The sequence below is a fragment of the Bison bison genome, unplaced genomic scaffold (genome assembly GCF_000754665.1).
Source record: "Bison bison bison isolate TAMUID 2011002044 unplaced genomic scaffold, Bison_UMD1.0 scf7180017864163, whole genome shotgun sequence".
NCBI lineage: Eukaryota > Metazoa > Chordata > Mammalia > Artiodactyla > Bovidae > Bison > Bison bison.
In genome coordinates this window covers 276,292-301,070 of record NW_011494735.1, presented here as the reverse complement: position 1 = coordinate 301,070, position 24,779 = coordinate 276,292, and the positions used below count along the sequence as shown (strand labels likewise).

At 36.4% G+C, this 24,779-nt stretch overlaps 1 protein-coding gene across 2 annotated transcripts in view; it reads left to right on the top strand.

The window, feature by feature from the left end:
- Positions 1–24,779, top strand: part of LRRK2 (leucine-rich repeat kinase 2) — a 207,764-nt gene that overhangs the window by 8,723 nt on the left and 174,262 nt on the right. For both annotated transcript variants that reach the window (XM_010841504.1, XM_010841503.1), the window contains exons 4-11: positions 145–233; positions 3,222–3,356; positions 6,133–6,267; positions 11,850–11,981; positions 14,477–14,596; positions 15,223–15,362; positions 15,456–15,535; positions 17,170–17,276. In XM_010841504.1, coding sequence (XP_010839806.1) covers positions 145–233; positions 3,222–3,356; positions 6,133–6,267; positions 11,850–11,981; positions 14,477–14,596; positions 15,223–15,362; positions 15,456–15,535; positions 17,170–17,276 — 938 coding nt within the window. The remainder of the gene's footprint in view (positions 1–144; positions 234–3,221; positions 3,357–6,132; positions 6,268–11,849; positions 11,982–14,476; positions 14,597–15,222; positions 15,363–15,455; positions 15,536–17,169; positions 17,277–24,779) is intronic.

The window sequence follows — 24,779 nt, the reverse complement described above, 5'->3', positions numbered from 1 at the left end:
GCTCAGGTTTATAGGGAAAAAAACACACTAGCTTCAATATAGGGAATGAAGTGCAATGAGATAAATAACAATGTAGATGAGTAAGAGACAATATCTAAAAGAATAAACATCTAGGATGATCTTGATTTTTGTTTTTAATTACAGATTGATTCTTAAAATGCTAACAGTTCATAATGCCAGTGTCAACCTGACAACAGTTGGATTGAAGGCCTTAGATCTTCTCCTAACTTCAGGTAGTATATATACACACATATTTCTAATGTTGACACAAGTTAAAAAATAATTTAAACCATTTACTGAATATATTTTAACTTTTTAAAAAAATATAATATTATAACCTCAATATTGATGATTTCCAAAATTCTGTGTATCCATTTTCCTTTTCTCTCCTTATCTCTTTTCTCTAAACTTTTTCTCTCAAAAATACCACCCAACATATTGGCCTTAAACATCACCTTGTATATTATTCCAAAATTTAATTTCTGTCCTCAGCTTTGCTCCTCTGATCTGGTCCCGCATCTCATATTCCCATTAGTTTGTTAGCCATACGTGTCCTGTCATGAGTATTTGTTCTCCATTATATCTCTAATGTATTTTCTATAAAACATGTAGAGTATGACAATAGTAATATGTCATAATAAAAATATATAGCCTTTCTTCTTTTGTGCTTGCTAAATGCTAGGTTTAACATGTAAAATACTTCATATGCTTTTAAAAACATAATCCTCAAAACATCCCTTGAGAGAACCCTGAAACCAGAGAGATTGCCTCAGCAAAAAGCAGTGGAAACAGGTTCTTATTTCACGTGTCAGGTTCTTTCCCTGAGTAAACTTCTGCTTGAAGGATAATGGACCTGGAAACAAAGAGTTGCTGTGGTGCAATCGTTGTGATCATTGCTGTGCTGGACACTTGCTGTGATGTAAGATTCTAAGAAGAAAGACTGCTTACAGGGAAGCTAATCAAAAAGGATAGGGAGGCTTTCCTTCAACGTGTGAAGGGTACTTGAGGTCAAGAGAACAGCATTTGCAACATTGCAGAGGTCTAGGAGGAGAGCATGAGAGGAGCTGGAAGTGTGGGTGGTAAGATTTTAAATGCTTTCATAATCCCTGCCAAGTGATGAAGGCCCATTAGGAGAAAGAAAAAGGAAGACAGAGGGTGAAGATCAGAGAATAAAAGAAGAGCGATAGGAAAGGTCTGAAGGTCCTCACCACTTCACCAGAGCCTTTTATTACAATATGTAATAGAATTTGCTAACTAGTCTTGGCGGTTTAGTTGCCAAGTTTTGTCCAACTCTTGTGACCCCATGGACTGTAGCCCACCAGGCACCTATGTCCATGGGATTCTCCAGGCAAGAATAGTGGAGTGGTTTGTCATTTCCTCCTCCAAACTAGTCTTAATCATGATTTATCTTAAACTCATCCTTGGGAGTCTTTTTTGGGAGTGTGTGAAGATTTATTCTGCATTTGGCAATGGACAGGTGGTTTATGAATTTGAAAAATCTCGCAATATGAATATGTTGAGATTAGCAGCATGCAGACAGTTATGAAATTTGATATGTGTTTTGCAAAAGAGTAGTTAATTTCTTCCCTATACCATTGAGAATTTTGAGTTTTTAGGGAAGTTTGTAAAGTGTTTTAGAGTTCATTTCAGATACTTTATTAGAGGCTAATTTATGAATCACTTTTTGTTTGGCTTATTTGTTAACTGATGTGATAGTTATTACAGCTGAGGCAGAGTTCCTGCAATGAAGAAGTTCACAGTCTAGCAGCATTGTCTAATACAACTTTTTGCAATGAAGGAAATACTGTACATGTTTAAAATCATGGCTCATAGCCATATGTGGTGGTTGAACTTGGGAAATGTGAGGAGCTAAATTTTAATTTTATTTAATTTTACTTAATTTAAATTTGAGTTTAAGTAGCCTCATGCGATTAGTGGCTACAGAATTGAACAGCCCAACAAAGAGATAAAAAGCATTTAAAGAGATAATTTCAGTTTAATAAGAAAAGTACCATAACAGAAATAGGAAGAAAACTACCATAGGAACACAGAGAGAAGTTCGGCTTATTTGTGGGATTTAAGGGCATGTCCGTGACCTGTCTAAATTTTAATCCAGCTCTGACTCTTGTTTGTTCACTTTGGGCAGAGTTACTGGGTCACTTCTGTGGTTGTTTTCTCATCTCTGACATGAGGATTGCATCTGTCTCATGGGGCTGTGGTGATTTACACATGTTAGAGTGAACTGTCAGTGCTTCAACCTAAGTCTGATGTGTTATGTGCTGTACACGTGTATGCTATGACTACCCCTTCTACAGTTTTTATTGACTGAATAGGTGCTGTTTATGTTATGCCTTGAATTAAGGTAGCATTATATTTGGTGTAGAAAAGGGCAAGGGCATTCCACTCAGCTAGTGCAAATGCAAAAATTTATATCAAAGGAAATGTGTTTGTGATGAGCAGAGAGCTTAGCGTGTTTGGAGTCAGTAGTTCAGGAAGGGACGTGAGGCTGATGAGATACATGTAATCTGTGAAGTGTCTCGTTTGTCAGATTGAGGAGTATGAGAATGTCTTAGAAGACTTCAAAGGGAATTATAGATCACATTTATGTTATAGAAATATAGTGCAGGGGATCAACTAGTTAGGTAGGAGTTTGCACCAAGCAGAGCAGTTAAGCAATTGTGTTTGCATTCTAGGTGAGAGGGGATGGGGTCCAGAACAAAATAGAAATGGAGGGGCCTAGTTCAAAAGGACTTTTTGAAATATTTAGAGGTTAGACTTGAAGGACTTAGTATGAGTTGATTCTTTGGTTGGGCAGAATGAGAAGAGGGAGAATGAAAGAAGGAAGATGACTTAAATTTCCCTGGTAACTATTGGATCCAAGGTGGTATCAATGATGAAGAGATGCAATTGGAGTAGGTGAGGTTTGGGGTGGCCATGGAGCATTCAGATGATGTTGTTTAAGAGGCAGAAATATTTCAGGAGTTTGGGGCAAGAGGTCTTGGTAATGGTCATTGATTGGGAATCATAAAGTTATAGGAAAGTGTACTAGGGATTTATCTCATTTAGAAAGACCATAGATCTTGATAGGGCTAACAGCTGGGGCAATTAAGTGGTTCATCAAAAAGAGAAGTTCACAAACCATCATAGCCCTCATGTAAAAATTAAGACATTAAATGTTAAAGCAGCTATTTACTTGGAGCTTATTATTCTCTTCAAAATAGGTAAAATCACTTTGCTGATATTGGATGAAGAAAATGATATTTTCTTGTTAATCTTCGATGCCATGCGCACATTTTCAGCCAGTGATGAAGTCCAGAAACTTGGATGTAAAGTTTTACATGTGCTGTTTGAGAGAGGTATTTAAAAATGTCAAACTCTTTATATTGATATTTATATAAGAAAAAAGGGTTTATAAGGATTTATAGTAGGAAAAGTAGGATTAATTATCATGATAGGAAGATATTTAAAACTGTACTATTTATTAAAATTTGAGTTGTCAGTGAAGGATAGATAATGGAGTTAATTCAGAAATATTGCTTGTTTTTTACAGAATAAATTTCATTCATGGATTATAAATTATGTAATTGGAGTAAACTTTCTTCCATTGCTTAACAAGGCATAGGTTCACTTTGTAAACTGGATGTGTAGGAGTTAAAAAAGAAAAAAGTAAAACTATGAAGTCAAGCACAGGTTAAATTTGGGTTTATGATGTTAAGTCATCACCAGAGATTTTAGACATTGCTCAAGGCTCTGGCTAAAGAACAGAAAGTTTACAAAGTTTCCCTTAGGAATAAGACTAATATGTATTTTATCACATAACACTGAGATTGATGACAGAGATAGCCATGTAATTTTATAGTTAGTTGGAACCTTTGGTTCTTCCACTGGCTTGATGAGGAAATGGATCAGAGAAGTGAAATCAGTAACCTGCCTGAAGGCACACAGCTAGTTATCTCTATTACAGTTCATTTGACTAAGTTTTTTGAGAGCACCTTTTATGTCATTGTGAGAGCCAACAATGGTCGGGGTTTAGAATAAGAAGAACCTCGTGGGGCCTGTGTCCATACCAGTTTGCCTATTCCAGTTTCTGGCGGATCCAGGACTGGAATAGATCACCTTATACTGTTTAATTTCCTGCCTTATTCTAAGAAGACTTAAAATAGTTTATAGATATTTATAATACATTAGAAGGGAAAAATGAATGAGGAAATGGGTGAAGGGAAAACATGATGCTAGGTTAAATTTATTGCTTCAGATCCTATATCTTTGCAGAGAGATGGACCAGAAATTCGCTACTTTGCTTTCTATCAGGCAAAGGAAAGAGGCAGAAACATTGATTACAAAGTTACTTGAAATAAAAGTAAACCCACTAATCAGAAGAAGCAATCATGGGAGACTTGGGGAAAATCCTCCTTGAGTCTCCCTGGATGAGGTGATAAAATGCGCACATTCTGTAAGGAACGCAGTGTCATTTCAGTGAAAGACTATCAAAGAGCACAGTTTGGGCCTGGGCCTCAGCTCTCTGATGAAGGGGCTTGGTGGAGGAGAGGAATGGAGGAGGTGCATGTCTCTCAGGCTATCTTCTCTAAATGTTACATCTGGCAACTAAGCTTTTGATAAGAATTGGGCAGAATAGAATTTGAGGAGTTATTGTCTTGAGAGCTTGTAATCGTCTGTGCTGCAGTTTAAGGGCACATCATTATTCATGAAAGAAGGGTTAACATAATTCTCTCCAGTGTTGTGGGATCCAAGACCTGTGAAGAGGCACCAAGGAATGTTGAAAAGAAGATCTTACTGTGATAGAAAGATCAACGCTAACAATGTGATTGTAAATGTAGACTAGAAACACTTCTGAAGTTTTGAAAAGAGTTTCAGGTTCCCCAGGACTTAGTGACACCTGTAAAGTGAATTTTCAAAATTTAAAACTATGCTCTGGAAACTGTTCCATAAAATGAGAAGATTTGGTGACACTCCACCTTTATTAAAAGAACCCAATCAATTTCACATTATACTACATGGACTATTGGTATAAAGTTGAACAACAGAAACTAATGTTGATCATGAAGAGTGCTGCATTTTCTAACATTTATGTCAGTGTTATTCTCAGGCCAGATAAACCAGATTTTTATGCATGTTTTTGAGGTTCCCATCCAATAAAATGACTCTAAATGAAACTCACTGCTTGATCCAAAGACTAATTATGAAAATTAATGAGGACATTTGTTGAAGAAAGCTGAGTGCAGAAGAATTGATGCTTTTGAACTGTGGTGTTGGAGAAGACTCTTGAGAGTCCCTTGAACTGCAAGGAGATCCAACCAGTCCATTCTAAAGGAGATCAGTCCTGTGTGTTCTTTGGAAGGAATGATGCTAAAGCTGAAACTCCAGTACTTTGGCCACCTGATGCGAAGAGTTGACTCAATGGAAAAGACTGTGATGCTGGGAGGGGTTGGGGACAGGAGGAAAAGGGGACAACAGAGGATGAGATGGCTGGATGGCATCACCGACTTGATGGACGTGAGTTTGAGTGAACTCCGGGAGTTGGTGATGAACAGGGAGGCCTGGCGTGCTGCGATTCATGGGGTTGCAAAGAGTCACACACGACTGAGCCACTGAACTGAACTGAACTGAACTTTGTTGTTCTCTGATGAAATCAAGACCATTAAGATAGAGTATTTCAGTCTCATTACTTGTCATTTGCTGACGTTCATCCCTCTTAAACTGATGCATTTAGCTTAGCTGCCCTTCAACAGTGTACCACTAACCACTCCGTTTTAAGTATTGTGATATGTTCACTTCAATAGGCCATCTTTATTAGTCATAGATTAGTTTTCTCTAGAATCTTTCAAATGGAATTGTAAATAATTTTGGTTTTCTGAGAACTAGTCACTACATTTCAAAACATGGAGTAACTAATAGTAACTGATATGGGTCAAAACAAAATTATTTTACCTCAATCGCTTGTTTTCCTATTTTAAAATTACTAGGAAGGGATATTTGCTAAAGTATAGTCTTTAATTTATGTCTGTTGTATATACTATGTTATCATGAATTATCATGAGTAGTATATTTTTGAGTAATTAAACTTTTAAATCATGTTTCAGCTCTGTCAGTATTTTCTCTTTCATTTTTTAGTTTCAGAGGAGCAACTGACTGAATTTGTTGAGAATAAAGATTATATGATATTGCTCAGTGCATTAAAAAATTTTGAAGATGAAGAGGAAATTGTGCTCCATGTACTGCACTGTTTACATTCCTTAGCAATTCCTTGTAAGTAGTCTGCATACATGGTTTCTTTTTTGAACCTGAAAATTACAATATATGTTCTTTCTGAGTGTGTTTCAAAATGTTTTTATTGGAAACCTGTAGGTGATAAAGCCATTCATTTGTTTATTCATCTGATTAATTTTTGTTTATTGATTTAGTACTGCTGCTGACTCTGGGCTTTGTGCTGGGGAAATAGTAGCAAAAATATAAATATGTCTTGCCTTTTCTATTCCCATAGTACTGCACAAGATACAGATAAGCACAGAAGTGATTACAGAGTATTATAAGGCAAATGTTGGCAGAAGTACTTAGAGTTATGAGAACAAACAGGGAGTGAGGCAAGATCTCTCAGCAGAGTCTTGAATGATGAGGACAGCTTTGTGTGCAGAAAAATGTGAGATGAAGTAGAGCTGCAGGCAGTAACCCAAGGGTGGACATCTTAAAGTGTAAAGATCCTAGAGCAAGAAAGCGTAGAAATATCAAGAGGATAAAAGTAGCTCAGTAAGCTATATTTGTAAGTGTGTGGATGCATGCGTGTGTGAAATGCACATGCAGAGCCCTGAGCATCTGCTTGTATGCTGATTAATGGAGGTGAGGGAAGGGCTTGATAAGAATTAGTGGATGAGGCTGGAGACATAATCAGATGCTAAAAGGTCTGAAAAGTCACAGGAAGGAGTTTGAACTTTATTTTGTGATTCTTGGTTCGCATTTTGGTGATGCTTTGAAATCTAGCCACTTTTATAATAAAAAAGTACAAAAAAATTAATTTGGTCTGTATGCCACCAGTGAATGCTTCTATTACTTCAGATTTCAATTCCTTCTGTTTTATAAGTACACTTGAGCATTTTGTATTTCGTTTATTACGTATTTGGGCTTGTACAGGATTTACACATGCATTTATCTGGTAATAATTTCGTCTTCACATGTGTGAGGATTAAATCAGTTAAATAATGTTAAAAATGTAGAGTAGTACCTGATAATGTAATATAATAAGTGTGGTTAAAACTTTGACAGTATTACTACATACTTTGTATCTCATATATATGTAGTAAATATATATAATAAACATATGATTTCAGACATGGAATCTTACGGATATGAGACTTCAGTAAAAACTCTTGTGAAAGAATGCTCTTTCTTAGTAATGGTTATAAAATTTTATTCATGGAAAGTTAAACTGTTAAAGTAGATGGGGCTGAACAATAATGGAAAATGGAATTTATTTATTTATTTTTAAATTAATTTATTTTAATTAGAGGCTAATTAATTTACAGTATTTTAGTGGTTTTTGCCATACATCGACATGAATCAGCCATAGGAGTACATGTGTTCCCCATCTTGAACCCCTCTTCCACCGCCCTCTACACCCCATCTCTCAGGGTCGTCCCACTGGACCAGCCCTGAGCACCCTGTCTCATGCATCGAATCTGGACTGGCGATCTATTTCACATATGATAATATACATGTGTCATTGCTATTCTCTCAAATCATCCCACCCTCTCCCTCTCCCACAGAGTCCAAAAGACTGTTCTTTACACTGTGTCTCTTTTGCTGTCTCGCATATAGGGTCATCATTACCATCTTTCTAAATTCCATATATATGCATTAATATATTGTATTGGTGTTTTTCTTTCTGACTTACTTCACTCTGTGTAATAGGCTCCAGTTTCATCCACCTCATTAGAACTGATTCAAATGCATTCTTTTTAATAGCTGAGTAATATTCCATTGTGTGTGTGTACCAAAACTTGCTTATCTATTTGTCTGCCGATGAACATCTAGGTTTCTTCCATGTCCTGGCTATTGAAAACAGTGCTGCGATGAACACTGAGGTACACGTGTCTCTTTCAATTTTGGTTCCTCAGTGTGTATGCCCAGCAGTGGGATTGCTGAGTCGTATAGTTCTATTTCCAGTTTTTTAAGGAATCTCCATGCTGTTTTCCATAGTGGCTGTACTAGTTTGCATTCCCACCAACAGTGTAAGAGGGTTCCCTTTTCTCTGTACCCTCTCCAGCATTTTTTGTTTGTAGACTTTTTGATAGTAGCCATTCTGACCAGCGTGAGATGGTACCTCATTGTGGTTTTGATTTGCATTTCTCTGATAATGAGTGATGTTGAGCATCTTTTCATGTATTTGTTAGCCATCTGTATGTCTTCTTTGGAGAAATGTCTATTTAGTTCTTTGGCCCATTTTTTGATTGGGTTGTTTATTTTTCTGGAATTGAGCTGAAGGAGCTGCTTGTATATTTTTGAGATTAATTCTTTGTCAGTTGCTTTGCTTGCTGTTATTTTCTCCCATTCTGAAGGCTGTCTTTTCACCTTGCTTATAGTTTCCTTTGTTGTGCAAAAGCTTTTAAGTTTAATTAGGTCCCATTTGTTTATTTTTTGCTTTTATTTCCATTACTCTGGGAGGTGGGTCATAGAGGATCCTGCTGTGATTAATGTCAGAGTGTTTTGCCTATGTTTTCCTCTAGGAGTTTTATACTTTCTGGTCTTACATTTAGACCTTTCATCCATTTTGAGTTTATTTTTGTGTATGATATTATAAAGTGTTCTAGTTTCATTCTTTTACAAGTGGTTGACCAGTTTTCCCAGCACCACTTGTTAAAGAGATTGTCTTTTCTCCATTGTATATTCTTGACTCTTTTGTCAAAGATAAGGTGTCCATAGGTGTGTGGATTTATCTCTGGGCTTTCTATTTTGTTCCATTGATCTATATTTCTGTCTTTGTGCCAGTACCATACTGTCTTGATGACTGTAGCTTTGTAGTATAGTCTGAGGTCAGGTAAGTTGATTCCTCCAGTTCCATTCTTCTTTCTCAAGATTGCTTTGGCTTTTCAAGGTTTTTTGTATTTCAATACAAATTGTGGAATTATTTGTTGTAATTCTCTGAACAAATACCATTGGTAGCTTGATAGGGATTGCATTGAATCTATAGATTGCTTTGGGTAGTATACTCATTTTCAGTATATTGATTCTTCTGATTTATGAACATGGTATATTTCTCCATCTATTTGTGTCATCTTTGATTTCTTTCATCAGTGTTTTATAGTTTTCTATATATAGGTCTTTTGTTTCTTTAGGTAGATTTATTCCTAAGAATTTTATTCTTTTCATTGCAATGGTGAATGGAATTATTTCCTTAATTTCTCTTTGTTTTCTCATTGTTAGTGTATAAGAATGCAAGGGATTTCTGTGTGTTAATTTTATATCCTGCAACTTTACTATATTCATTGATAAGCTCTAGTAATTTTCTGGTGGAGTCTCTAGGGTTTTCTATGTATAGGATCATGTCATCTGCAAACAGAATTTTACTTCTTCTTTTCCAATCTGGATTCCTTTTATTCCTTTTTCTTCTCTAATTGCTGTGGCTAAAACTTCCAAATCTATGTTGAATAGTAGTGGTGAGAGTGGACACCCTTGTCTTCTTCCTGGCTTTAGGGGAAATGCTTTCAATTTTTCACCATTGAGGATAATATTTGCTGTGGGTTTATCATAAATGGCTTTTATTATGTTGAGGTATGTTCCTTCTATGCCTGCTTTCTGAGGGTTTTTATCATAAATGGATGTTGAATTTTGTCAAAGGCTTTCTCTGCATCTATTGAGATAATCATATGGTTTTATCTTCCAGTTTGTTAATGTGGTGTATCACATTGATTGATTTGCAGATATTAAATAATCCTTGCATCCCTGGGATAAAGCCCACTTGGTCATGCTATATGATCTTTTTAGTATGTTGTTGGATTCTGTTTGCTAGAATTTTCTTAAGGATTTTTGCGTCTATGTTCATCAGTGATATTGGCCTGTAGTTTTCTTTTTTTGTGGCATCTTTGTCTGGTATTGGTATTAGGGTGATGGTGGCCTCATAGAATGAGTTAGGAAGTTTACCTTCCTCTGCAACTTTCTGGAAGAGTTTGAGTAGAATAGGGGTTAGCTCTTCTCTAAATTTTTGGTAGAATTCATCTGTGAAGCCGTCTGGTCCTGGGCTTTTGTTTGCTGGAAGATTTCTGATTACACTTTCAATTTCTGTGCTTGTGATGGGTCTGTTAAGATTTTCTAGTTCTTCCTGGTTCAGTTTTGGAAAGTTTTTTGTTTTTTTTCCTCATGGTTATGTTGCTCTCTGAGAGTCCAAAACTCCCCACAGACCTGCTGGTTAGAGGGTTTCCTGGTATTTGGAAAATTCGCCTCCTTCACGACTCCCTCACTGGGATGGGTCTCTCTTTTTATCTTTTATATTTTGTCCTACCTCCTTTTGAAGAGAGTGGGCTGCCTTTCCGGGTGCCTGGTGTCCTCCACCAGCATCCAGAAGTTGTTTTGTGGAATTTGCTTAGTGTTCAAATGATCTTTCAATGAATTTGTGGGGGAGAAAGTGGTCTCCCCACCCTATTCCTCTGCCATCATTGGACTGCGCCCGGAAAATAGAATTTAAACTTCTCTGAGTCATCTCCTACCAACAAACTGAATATATTTTTCATTTTGCCTTTCCTTGGCTATATATTTATTTGTTTTGTACTGGCTCTTTTGAAATTCATTTTTTTCCACCCACATTGACGTATCCTCACTGTAAATGGGCTGATTCATAATGAAAAGGTCAAAGAAAGTGGCAACTAAAAATACAAAAGCAAGCGTTTTAGACTACCTTTGAATCTAGAGCAAATCATATCTATGGTTCTGAGTAAAAGCAGGTAATTGTTTTAAGAGGCCATTTTCTTTAATTACAACAGCTTTTTTCATATTTAGTATTTTTTAAAGTACAATTTGAACATTAAAAATGTAATTTTAGGAAAAAAAGTTAGTTTGATTGTGCCCCCCCAAAAAGAAAGAAAATTGTTTTGCACACCTTTTTCTGTCTGTTTTAAGAATAGTAAATGTTTCATTGAGACATATAAATTAATTTTCTCCACATGGTTTCACATACTCTCTCTATTGATTAATTGCCTTTTCCAGTGAATTCTTTCCTTCCTTGTGGTTCATTTATGTTTATCTCTTAGTCATATATTTTAATATTCTGTCTCTTCTCTCACCTTCATCCATTCTTTTCCCTGTCTGTGGCAGAGCCTTCAGGAAGCTTGGTTTTGTGGCTTTTACACTGGCTATTATGCTGCCCTTCTGGAATGAATAGGAATAGATCATGGCTGATTCTAGCTCTTCTGTTATGTGATATAATCTTGCTTTTCTTTCTATTAGTTTGAGAAAAAAGAACAATTAAAATCTATTATCCAATGGAATACTGCCTCATTAGGAAACAGGCCCCAAATTCATTTATTTGAAAACTAATGGCCAGGACTTTACATATTTTGACTTACATAAAAGCATTTTTCAGATTTCCCTATTTGTTTACATTTTTAAGCCAAGATACAGGAATAAAGCAACTTTCCCTTAGTCCTAGAAATGAGTTCTAAATTCTGTTATATTAACAATGAACAACAGTATTTTTATAGCTATTTGACAGAAAATGACATTAAATTTGGTATTGTAGCCATTATACTTCTATGTATTTAAAATCTCTATGAGATGTTTTTGTATGCATATTTCAATGGAGAAAATTATTGCCATATTGATAATTATGATTTCTTTAAATTCAGGTAGTAATGTTGAAGTCCTCATGAGTGGCAATGTCAGGTGTTATAATATTGTGGTAGAAGCCATGAAAGCATTCCCTATCAGTGAAAAAATTCAAGAAGTAAGTTGCTGCTTGCTCCATAGGCTTACGTTAGGTAAGTTACAACTCTTGGTTAATTTTTTATCACAGTCTATATGATGTAAGTGTATATAGCATACATATGTTGTATGTTGGTGGATAGGTAGCCAATCAACATACCCTGGATGGAAATATCGTAAAGTAGCAAACTGTCATGCCATGCTTAGGTAGAATTTTAAAAGGAGTGGCAAAAATAAATGTGCGCAATATGAGAAGTCTCATCTTATTGTTAATGCTATATTTGAAGTACTATTATGTAAATATTTATTGCATATAAAAGAATAAACATAACATTTAGAAAATGTGAAGTGCAATGCAAAAGAACGCCTCATCAAATTTAAGTATTAGTACGTTACCAGCGCTGGTAAAGATACTCTGGGCTCTGCCCTTCCACCACTTTCTCTACAGAGGTGAGCACTCTCCAGAGTTTTGTGTTAATAAATATTTTGCTCTAAATTAAATTTTACTGTGTTTATATATCTCTGTAAATAAAATTGTTAATGTTTGCTTGTTATTGCTTAGTAAAAATGGTATCACGCTGAATGTTGTCTTCTGCAAGTCTTTAAAAATTGTGTTTCTGAGACTCATGAATATCTTGCATATAGCTGTATGTGTGTGCAGTGTGTGTGCTCAGTCTCAATTGTGTCTGAGTGTTTGTGACCCCATGAACTATAGCCCGTCAGGCTCCTCTGTCCATGGGATTATCCAGGAAAGAATACTGGAGTGGGTTGCCATTTCCTCCTCCAGGGGATCTTCCTGACCCAGGGATGAAACCTGCATCTCCTAAATTGGCAGGCAGATTCTTTGCCATTGACACACCTGGGAAGCATGGCATTGTTGTATGTAGTATTCTATTATGTAGGTATACCACTATTTATCCATTTATACCATTTATCCATTCTCCTATCCATGGAAATTGGTTTATTTCTTGTTTTATGTTACTACCATCTGTATTGCCATGAAAATTGTAAAGGAAGGTGAATATCTTTTCAAATATTTCTTTGCTCTTGGTGCTTTCTTTTTTGTGGAATACCTGATTTGCCTTTTTCTGTTTTTCCATAGTATATTCTGTCTTTTTAAAAAAATGATTCATAGTTCTGGCTAATAATGTTTTGGTGGTCAGTTATATGTATTGAAAATGTCGAGCTGTCTTTTTATCTTTTTATGGCGGCTTTTGTAACACAGTGTATTTTCACCTAAATTGTCTGAAAATAAGATAAGGCCACTGGTATTTGTTTAGAGTCACAAAGTTGGTCAGTGGTAGAGCAGCTGTTGGCAGTGACTTAGAAATAATAGTAGGGAAAAGGGGGTGAGACAGCTGAAGTTTAGATAAGCCAGTAAAAGTAGAAGAGAATATTTTTTGAAATGACTTTCCAAAACTAGAGACTAAGGACTGGGGATTATGTCAGCTTAATGGATGAATGTGGAAGAGGTATGAACATAGAAAGATGCTGATACAGAAGAGTTACACTAATCTGCTTTTTGATTTTGAAACTTTGATTAATATTTAGTGTGGGCTTTAGGCTTTTAATGGTATAGGATCTTTTCCAATTCTGGCTATGTATCTTAGGGATTTTCTGATTACACATATAGCTAATTAGAAGTTTCATTCTTATTCCTACAAGGAAATGTGGTAATTGTTAGTGAGTTATAGTAAAAGCATTTAATGACAAGGAGGTTTTTTCCTTATCTTTTAGAAGACAGGAAAATTAAGCTGTTTTGTACACTGAATATTGTAGTGCCATGTATAAAAATATTTAGTTATTTGACTGTGTTGGGCCTTAGTTGTGTCCTGAGGGATCTTCACTGAATCACGAGGCGTTTTTCATTGTGGTGCAAAGACTCTAGTTGGGCACATGGGCTCAGTAGTTGCGGTGCTCTGGTTCAGTTGCTCTGTGGCATATGCGACTGTAGTTCCCTAACCTGGAATCAAACCCTTTCCCACACTGCAAGGCAGATTCTCAACCACTGGACCACCAGGGAAGTCTCCACTTCGTGGTTTTTATATGATGATGACAAGAGGGGGACTTCCCTGGTGGCTCCATGGTAAAGAATTCACCTGCCAATGCAGTAGACATGGGTTCTATCCCTGGGTTGGAAAGGTCCCCTGGAGAAGGAAATGGCAACCCGCTCCAGTATTATCATGTAGGAAATCCTGTGGACAGGAGTCTGGCGGGCTACTGTCCGTGGGGTCACAAAAGAGTCGGACAAGACTTTGCAAATAAACAACAGCAACAAGACATGAGACAGAATCAAACAACACAAGTTATGTAACAGTTTTTTTTTGGCCCAGTCATTTCTGTTGTCTAAGCAAGATAGTTGAATGCATGCATGCAATGTTTTTAGTTCTTTATGTAATCATTAAGTGATTTTAATTACAGTAAATATGTTTTAATGTAATTAAGAATAGTTATCACTACTCAAATATGTTGATTTAAATACTGTTACATAATTAAAGGTAATATAAGTCCCATGGATGAGAATTCTGCTAATATGTCACTTAACTTTTAGGTAACTTTTTTAATATCCTGGTATTAAATGAGGTACATGAGTTTGTGGTGAAAGCTGTGCAGCAGTATTCAGAGAATGCAGTGTTACAGATCGCAGCTCTCAGCTGCTTAGCACTCCTCAGTAAGTAACTTCACTAACAAGGAAATTCTTTCAGGCGCGTTTGATCCTGAATGTTAACATTATAACAAGAAAGTTTTATATAGAGAAGGAACCCTTAATGCTTTTTCTTTTCCTACTGTGACACATTTTCTCATGGAGGATACTTTCAAGGGAATTAAAGTTGTGATAAGAGGGATGGTATGGGGAGGGAGGAGGGAGGAGGGTTCAGGATGGGGAACACATGTGTACCTGTGGCGGATTCATTTTGATATATGGCAAAACCAATACAATATTGTAAAGTTAAAAAATAAAATAAAATTAAATTAAATTAAAAAAAAAGAAACTGAGAAAAAATAAATAAATAAAGTTGTGATAAATATCCCAATTCAGATATCAGTGAATACATTCTTGATTTAGCTTTATTATCAGCAGTTCATTTTCTTAATTAATCTTCCTCTAGTCTATTAGTTTTGTTTGGTACCCTCTCCCTCATCTGACTTATCTACATGGAATAGCAAAATAATAGTGTGTAATATATTAAAGAGGTCTTTTAATTAACCAGTGCTCTGTTGATGTTTGAAAATAATGGTCTTAAGAGTTGGTCACTTGAAAGTATACGTAAGTTATATGTTTACATTTTTCCAAAGCTGAGACCATTTTCTTAAATCAAGACTTAGAGGAAAAGAATGAGAATCAGGAGAATGACGATGATGAAGAAGATAAATTGTTTTGGCTGGAAGCCTGTTACAAAGCATTAACTTGGCATAGAAAGAACAAGCATGTGCAGGTTAGACTCTGTCATAAATTTTATAGTCCTTCAAAATTTTTTGTTCAATAGTTTATTTTTTGACAGGTTTCTTTTTTTCCTTCCTGAATCCAGGAGGCTGCCTGTTGGGCCCTGAATAATCTCCTTATGTATCAAAACAGTTTACACGAGAAGATTGGAGATGAAGATGGCCAGTGAGTAGTTTTGATTTTATATGATAGAAAATTTTAGTCATATTTTTAATCAATTCACTGAAATTTTTATTGTTTGAAATATTTTTGATATAGGTATTTATATTAAGTGTTGCCATAAAATACTTGTGAATATATAATATTTTGATGCCCATTGTCTTCAATAGTTAGTAAAACTCTCTTTGTGTGAGAGTTATTATGGAGAGATTTAGAATCAAGAGTCGTTCAGTAACTTATGAATCATCAAGAAAGAACCTTTCAGTTTTCTGGCTAATAATTTATAAGTACTAATTATTCTCAACTGACAGAAATTGCAGAGCTGTCTGTGACCTTTTCTATTGTGGTTACTAGCCAGGAGGTTGTCAGTATCAGTAATTAGATGTGGTTAGAAGCCTCCTTTAGTGACTCCCCACTTTATGTGGTGGTATTAACCTGTCTTCTCTTGAAAGGGTTATTTGTATAACTGTCAGCTCTTGAGGATGCTTTCTATGGGAGCTCCATTTAAACATCATAAGACCAGACAAAGATGCACATTGCAAACAGGAGTTCTGTATGTCTGATTTGTTTCATGTCCATGAGCAACTGCTTATGTTTGTACTGTTGGCTCTGCATAGCCTCTCAATTTTAAATTTTGAATGCCTTACCTTGGAAATTTGAGTAGTATTATCCTGCACCTCAAATTCTGACAGCCTGTTTCCATAGTGACGTGAAGTGAAAATCTCTCAGTCGTGTCCAACTCTTTGTAACCCCCTGGACTATACAGTCTGTGAAATTCTCAAGTCCAGAATACTGGAGTGGGTAGCCTTTCCCTTCTCCAGGGAATCTTCCCAACCCAGGGATTGAACCCAGGTCTCCCACACTGCAGGCAGATTCTTTACCAGCTGAGCCACAAGGGAAGCCCAAGAATACTGGAGTGGGTAGCCTATCCTTTCTCCAGGCATCTTCCCGACCCAGGAATCGAACCAGGGTCTCCTGCATTGCAGGCAGATTCTTTATCAACTGAGCTATCAGGGATGCCCTCATTTCCATAGTGATCAACTGGCAATTAGAAGGCAGTTAATGACAGATTCTATTTATTTAAATGTCTCTAGTTTGAATGGAAACTGTACATTTTGAAAAATATGTGTTAAACCAGCCTTCTAATATGCTTTGAGCAATCTTTTAAAGAAGTTAAGGTTGGTTCATGCTGCAATTTATAAAAATTTCAATTCATAGATACTAATCCTTTAAAACTCACAGGAGATTGTTAAAATAAATACATCATTAAAACATATTTAAGCTCTAAATTAAAAATTTTCACTCTACTTCTTTATGATTCTTAATTTTTCCTTTCTTGCTTACATTATCTCCTTTTTCTCACTTAATCTTTTTACTCTTAGCACCTATTTATATATTTACTGAGTCTTCTACTTTCTCCTTCTACTGCTTATCTACTTTGAAGAAACAGAAATACTACTTTATTAGTAGTTAATGTATTTGAATATAATGTAAATATAACACTGCTCTCCTGTGAGTAGAGGTGGCATAAAACACTGTTTATCTGCCCTTATTGGTTGTTAGATTAGATAACAGTAAGTGAATATTTCAGTTAATTATTAAAGCGATTACTATTAATGTTGTGATTGAATTTGTGCAAGGTTCCCAGCTCACAGGGAAGTGATGCTGTCCATGCTGATGCACTCTTCATCAAAAGAAGTCTTCCAGGCATCTGCAAATGCTTTGTCAACTCTGTTAGAACAAAATGGTAAGAGGTACACCATATTTTTTAGTATACTGAAACATGTTTTGTGGTATTTTTAAAATTATAAAAGTGATAATTGTAAAAACTTCAAATATGTAAATATATATATCTGACATATAGATATATTGACAAATAGGTAAAAAGAGAAAGAAGAAAATAAGATTTTGATGCTTTTCTTCTGGATTTCTGTGTATGTACTCACACATGACATATACAATACATTTTATGTTTTTTGGAGAAATGGAATGCTATTATAATCTTTTATAACTAAATTTTACATGTCTTTTTTTATGTTGCTACATATAAATTCCCACATTACCATTTTTGATGGTTGTGTAGTTTCCCAATGCATACCTATGTCCTCATTTATGTTCCAGTTTCTTACGGATGGACTTTTAGCTTGTGTCTAGTGGTCTTGTTTTGAATATTTGTAACAGTACCCAAATGGTCACTTTTCCGCCCCAATTGTCTTTATACACTGTTCCTGTGTTTTTTTCTTAGGAATGCAGTGGATAGAGAGAGAGTCACCATTATAAAATATTCTAAAATTGTCCATTATAAAAATTTGAAAATATAGTCCTTTACATGTTAATCTTACAGCTTTCCATTATTTAGGAGAGAAAAATAGCTGTTATACCTTTGGAAGAACTCTTGAGGTTTAGAATTGAGGCTCAGGTTGCTCTTATTAGGGCTCAGCCCTAATAAATAGGAAATACAGCCAGAAAATCTTGGGAGAAAACTAATCATAAAAGCATTAGGACTTGGCAGCTCTTGAAGGATATTCTTGAAGGGAAAAAATACAGAAGAACACTGAAAGCTTGAAAAAAAAGACCAGTGTTAGCATCAGCTTTTAGTAGAGAACCCGAGTAGAGTGAAAAAAGCCTCCTCATGCATGTTTCCGTACACGGTTATTTAAGTCAGATCAAGAGGAAAATCACTTCTTTGTTTTCATTCTTTCTCACTTCATCTCTGATGGCACTGAAAAGGCCATCATAAAAGGCTTGGGCTGGCCAAGCCCTGAGAGATTGATCGGGGTTGCTCTCAAAGGATAATGAGTCAGTGGAAGTGGCAGAAAGGGGAGCTGCTCTTCTTGAATCTCCCTTCCTCTGCTGTGCAGAGGCCTGGGTTGTGGGGCTGTGTGTAGGGGTCTCACTCTTGAAAATGAACACTGGACTTTGCTGCTTTTGTTGAGGCACCTTAGAGAGGAGACAGCCAGAGAAGGCAGTGGCACCCTACTCCAGTATTCTTGCCTGGAAAATCCCACGGATGGAAGAGCCTGGTAGGCTGCAGTCCCTGGGGTCGCGAGGAGTCGGACATGACTGAGCGACTTCACTTTCACTTTTCACTTTCATGCTTTGAAGAAGGAAATAGCAACCCACTCCAGTGTTCTTGCCTGGAGAATCCCAGGGACGGCAGAGTCTGGTGGGCTGCCGTCTGTGGGGTCTCAGAGAGTCGGACACGACTGAAGTGACTTAGCAGCAGCGGAGAGTAGACAAACCTTTACCATGTACAAAACACATTGTGCTGGTGCTGTGGTTCTTAACTCCATGGAAACATTTGATATGTCAACAAAACAACCATGATTTTGTGAGATTTAAACTTCTGCTTTTTTTTTTTTTTTAAAGAAGGACTATTTTATACAAATAGACACATACATGTAACAGTCATGGAGAGACTAGCCAAAGCTACTACAGTACTCATTTCTGTAACTGGTCACCAGGTGACAGCTGGTGTGTGTATATATATAAAGTTAGTATCTATAGTTTCTGTCTTCATCTCCTCATTCCATGTTTCCCTTGTCCTCAACTGGAACTTGCGTGGCTCCTGGTTCTGGAGTGACCCAAACCTTCACCCATGAAAGATCAAAGTCCTCAGTCATACTGCCTTTTCTGGTTGCTGTGCTTTTTTTTCTTTGTTTTTGTTTTTATTGAAGTATAGGTGATTTGCAATGTTGTGTTAGTTTCAGGTATATAGCACAGTTGGACATACATATGCTGTATGCTATGTCGCATCAGTTGTGTCTGACTCTGTGTGACCTTATGGACTGTAGCCTGCCAGACTCCTCTGTCCATGGGATTCTCTAGGCAAAAATACTGGAGTGGGTTGCCATATCCTCATCCAGGGGGTCTTCCTGACCTGGGGATTGAACCCATGTCTCTTGTGAATTCGGCGTTGGCAGGCAGGTTCTTTACCACTACTGACACGTGGAAAGCCTTTTATACATACACATATGCATCAGTTCAGTTAGTTCAATTGCTCAGTCGTGTCTGACTGTTTGCGACCCCATGGAATACAGCATGCCAGGCTTCCCTGTCCATCACCAGCTCCCGGAGTTTATTCAAACTAACGTCTATTGAGTCAATGATGCCATCCAACCATCTCATCCTCTGTCGTCCCCTTCTCCTCCCACCTTCAATCTTTCCCAGCATCATGGTGTTTTCAGATGAGTCAGTTCTTCACATCAGGTGGCCAAAGTATTGGAGCTTCAGCTTCAATCAGCTTCATCAGTCCTTCCATATTCATGACTGATTTCCTTTAGGATGCTCTGGTTTGATCTCCTTGCAGTCCAGGGGACTCTCAAGAGTCTTCTCCAACACCACAGTTCAAAACATCAATTCTTCTCACCTTTCTTTATAGTCCAACTCTCAAATCCATACACGACTACTGGAAAAACCATAACCTTGACTAGATGGACGTTTATTGGCAAAGTAATGTCTCTGCTTTTTAATATGCTCTCTAGGTTGGTCATATCTTTTCCTCCAAGGAGCAAGCGTCTTTTAATTTTATGGCTGCAGTCACCATCTGCAATGAGTTTGGAGCTCAAAAAAATAAAGTCTCTCACTGTTTCCACTGCTTCCGCATTGATTTGCCATTAAAAATGATGGGACTAGATGCCATGATCTTCGTTTTCTGAATGTTGAATTTTAAGCCAACTTTTTCGCTCTCCTCTTTCACTTTCATCAAGAGGCTTAGTTCTTCTTGGGTTTCTGCCATAAAGGTGGTGTCATTTGCATATCTGAAGTTATTGATATTTCTCCCAGCAATCTTGATTCCAGCTTGTGCTTCATCCAGCCCAGCGTTTCTCATGATGTATTCTGCATATAAGTTAACTCAGCAGGATGACAATATACAGCCTTGATGTATTCCTTTTCCTATTTGGAAACAGTCTGTTGTTCCATGTCCAGTTCTAACTGTTGCTTCCTGACCTGCATATAGGTTTCTCAAGAGGCAGGTCAGGTGGTCTGGTATTCCCATCTCTTTAAGAATATTTCACAGATTGTGGTGATCCACACAGTCAAAGGCTTTGGCATAGTCAATAAAGTAGAAATAGATGTTTTTCTGGAACTCTCTTGCTTTTTCGATGATCGAACAGATGTTGGCACTTTGATCTCTGGTTCTTCTGCCTTTTCTAAAACAAGCTTGAATGTTTGGAAGTTCACAGGTCACGTACAGCTGAAGTCTGGCTTGGACAATTTTGAGCATTATTTTGCTAGCATGTGAGATTAGTGCAATTGGGGATTGGAATGAAAACTGACCTTTTCTAGTCCTGTGGCCACTGCTGAGTTTTCCACATTTGCTGGCATATTGAGTGCAGCACTTTCACAGCATCATCTTTTAGGAATTGAAATAATTTTCCATTATAGTGAGATAGAAATGCAACATATTATACAAATTATTGAGTATAGTTCCCTGTGCTGTATAGAAGGTTCTTGTTGGTTATCTATTTTATATATAGTACTGTGTCGGTTGCTATAATTTTCAGTTCACTTTTATTGTTGCGGATGGAGGTATCAAGAGGCTCCTCAAGATTACTTTAGATCTCAGACAGGCTTCCTGTAGCCACTGTGTAGTAGCAACCTCTCTCTTCTTGGTAAATGGATCAATCGCATCAGCTGTGAGCTTAATCCCTTTTTTTATACTGGTAGTTCAATTCATAAGGAGCCTATAGTGACCAGGTAGACATCACATGCTCTGATTAGCTGGTACCATTGATATGTCCCCGGATGAAGGCTTGTCCTGCTCCATGTGCTTCATGCAAAACAGTGGTATTTTACTTAGAAGATGTACAGTTTTTACTTAAAAAATTTTTTTGTTCTTTTTTCTTCAATTTTCATTGTAGTATAATTGATGTAAAGTGTTGTATGAGGTCATCCCTGGTAGCTCAGAAAGTAAAGCATCTGCCTACAATGCGAGAGACCCTGGTTCAATCCCTGGGTTGGGAAGATACGCTGGAGAAGGCAATGGCAACCCACTCGAGTATTCATGCCTGGAAAATCCCATTGACCGAGGAGCCTGGTAGGCTACAGTTCATGGGATCACAAAATAAGTTTAAGCTGTACAGCACAATGATTTGAATTACTTACCTCAGGAAATGATTAGTCCAGTAAGTTTAGTGAAGATCCGTCATATCATATAGATGCAAAGTGAAAGAAAAACAAAAAAATGTTTTACTTGTGATGAGGATTAGGATTTACTCTCTTAACAGTTTTCATATATAACATACAACAGTATAACATATGAAGTATGTTGTACTTTGCAGCCCTAGTATCTATCTTATAGATGGGAGTTTGTACCTTCTTACCACCTTCATTCAGTACACCCTTCTTTTGGTAACCACAAATATGATCTCTTTTTCTATTAGTCTGTTCTTGAAATATAATTGACCTGTTCAGTTCAGTTCAGTCGCTCAGTCATGTTTGACTCTTTGCGACCCCATGAATCGCAGCACGCCAGGCCTCCCTGTCCATCACCAACTCCCGTAGTGCACTCAGACTCACGTCCATTGAGTCGGTGATGCCATCCAGCCATCTCAACCTCTGTTGTCCCCTCTTCCTCCTGCCCCCAATCCCTCCCAGCATCAGACCTGTAGCACCCTATAATTTCTAGGTTCACAATACAGTGCTTTGATATTTCTGTACATTACAAAATGGTCATCATGATAAGTCTAGTTATCATCTATCATCATACAAAAAATAGTACATTATTAAGATTATATTTCCATGCTGCACTTTCATCCCTATGACTTCTTTATGTTGTAATGGGGAGTCTGTACCTCTTAAGTTCCTTCCCCTATTTCACTTATCCCCCACTGTCCTCTGCTCTGGCAGCCACCAGTTTGTTCACTGTACTATGAGCATGTTTCTGTTTTGTTTGTTCAGTTCTTTTGCTTTTTAGGTTCCCCATAGGAGTAAAATTATACAGTGTTTTTCTCTGTCTGAATTATTTCACTTAGCATAACTCCCTTTCACCTTAGCATAAGGTCTGTCAGGCAGCAGCAAGTGGCAAGATTTTATTTTTTTTCATGGCTCAGTAATATTCACATAGTCTTTATTTATGCATCTATCAATGAGCATTTAGGTTGCTTATGTATTTTGGTTACTGCGAATAATGCTACAATGAACATATAGGTCTATATACCTTATTTCTTTTTTAAAACAATTTTTATTGAAATATATTTGAGTTATAATGTGTTAGTTTCAGGTATACAGCAAAGTGATTCAATTATACTTACATATATATGTTTTATATATATATATATATATATATATACACACATACACATACACACACATATATATATATGTTTTCTTTTTTACGGTCTCTTCCATTATAGGTTATTATACAATATTGAGCATAGTTCTCTGTGCTATATAGTAGGTCCTTGTTGGTTATCTATTTTATATATAGTAGTATGTATATTTTAGACCTCAACTCCTAATTTATCCCTTCCCCACCCTGTGGTAACCATAAGTTTGTTTTCTATGTCTGTGAGTCTGTTTCTGTTTTGAAAATAAGTTCATTTGTTTCACTTTTTTAGATTCCTTACATAAATAATACCGTATTTGTCTTTCTTTGTCTGGCTTACTTCACTTAGTATGACCATATATCTTTTTGAATTAGTGTTTTTGTTTTCTTCGGTAAATATCCAGGAGTGGAATCATTGGATCATATGGTAGTTCTGTTTTTTGAACTGTGTCCATACTATTTTCCATAATGCTTGCACCAATTTGGATTTCTACCAACCGTTCATGAGGATTCCTTTTTCTGTACATCCTTGCCAACATTTGTTATTTGTGTTTTTTTTTGATGACAGCCATTCTGACAATTGGGAGGTGATAAATTTTTATGGATTAGATATGTATTTCCTTGATGATTAGTAATGTTGAATATCTTTTCATGTGTGTGTTGGCCATCCCCAAGTCTTCTTTGAAAAATGTTTATAGGGTCTTCTGCCCACAATTTAACTATGTTGTTTTTCTGATCTTGAATTTTATGAATTCTTTGTATATTTTGAATATGAACCCCTTATTAGATATATCATTTACACATATCTTCTTCCATTCAGTAGGTGGTCATTTCATTTTGTTGATGGTTTCCTTTATTGGGAAAAAGGTTTTTAGTTTGATGTAGTCCCGTTTATTCATTTTTACTTTTCATTCCCTTGCCTGAGGAGATAGATTGAAAAAAAAATATTGCTAAGATCATTGTCAAAGAGCACACTGCTTCTTTTATTTTTGGAGTTTTATGATTTCAGGTTTTCATTTAATTCTTTAATCTGTTTTGAGTTTATTTTTGTATATCACGTGAAAATAAATCTAGTTTGATTCTTTTGTATGTAGTTGTGCAGTTTTCCTAACACCATTTATGGAATAAGCTGTCTTCCCCATTGTATATTTTTGCATACTTTGTTGGAGATTAAATGAACATCTAAGTTTTCATTTCTGGGCTCTCTAAACTGTTCCATTGATTTATGTATCTGGTGTTTTTTTTGGCCAGTATTGTATTGTATTGATTCCTGTAGCTTTGTAGTATAGTTTGAAATCAGGGTGCATGCTGCCTTCAGTTTTGTTCTTTTTCAAGATTTTGGCTATTTGTGATATTTTGTGTTTTCATACAAATTTTAGAATGGTTTGTTCTAGTTCTGTGAAAAATGCCATTGATGTTTTGATAGCGATTGCACTGAATCTGTAGATTGCCTAGGATAATTTGGTTGGTTTAGCAGTATTAAATCTTCCAATTCATGAACACAGTATAGCTTTTCATTTGTTTGTGTCATCTTCATTTTCTTTCACCAGTGTCTATAGTTTTTTGAGTATAGGTCTTTTACATCCTTAGATTTATTCTATCTAATACAGTTGTATATGGAATTGTTGTCTTAATTTCCCTTTCTGACTGTTCATTCTTAGTATACAGAAACATAGCATATTTCTGTATATTAATTTTGCATCTGCAGCTTTACTGAGTTCATTTATTAGTTCTAGTATTTTTGGTGGCATCTTTAGAATTTTCTTTGTATATATCGTGTCATCTGCAAACAGTTTCAGTCCCCTCCCGTTTTGATTCCCTGTATTTCTGTCTTTTGTGGCTGGTACTTCTAATACTGTGTTGAATAGAAATGAAGTGAGTGAGCATCCTTGTCTTTTTCCTGACCTTAGAGGAAATGTTTTCAGCTTTCCTGATTGAGTATGATATTGGCTATAGGTTTTTCATATAAGGCCTTTATTA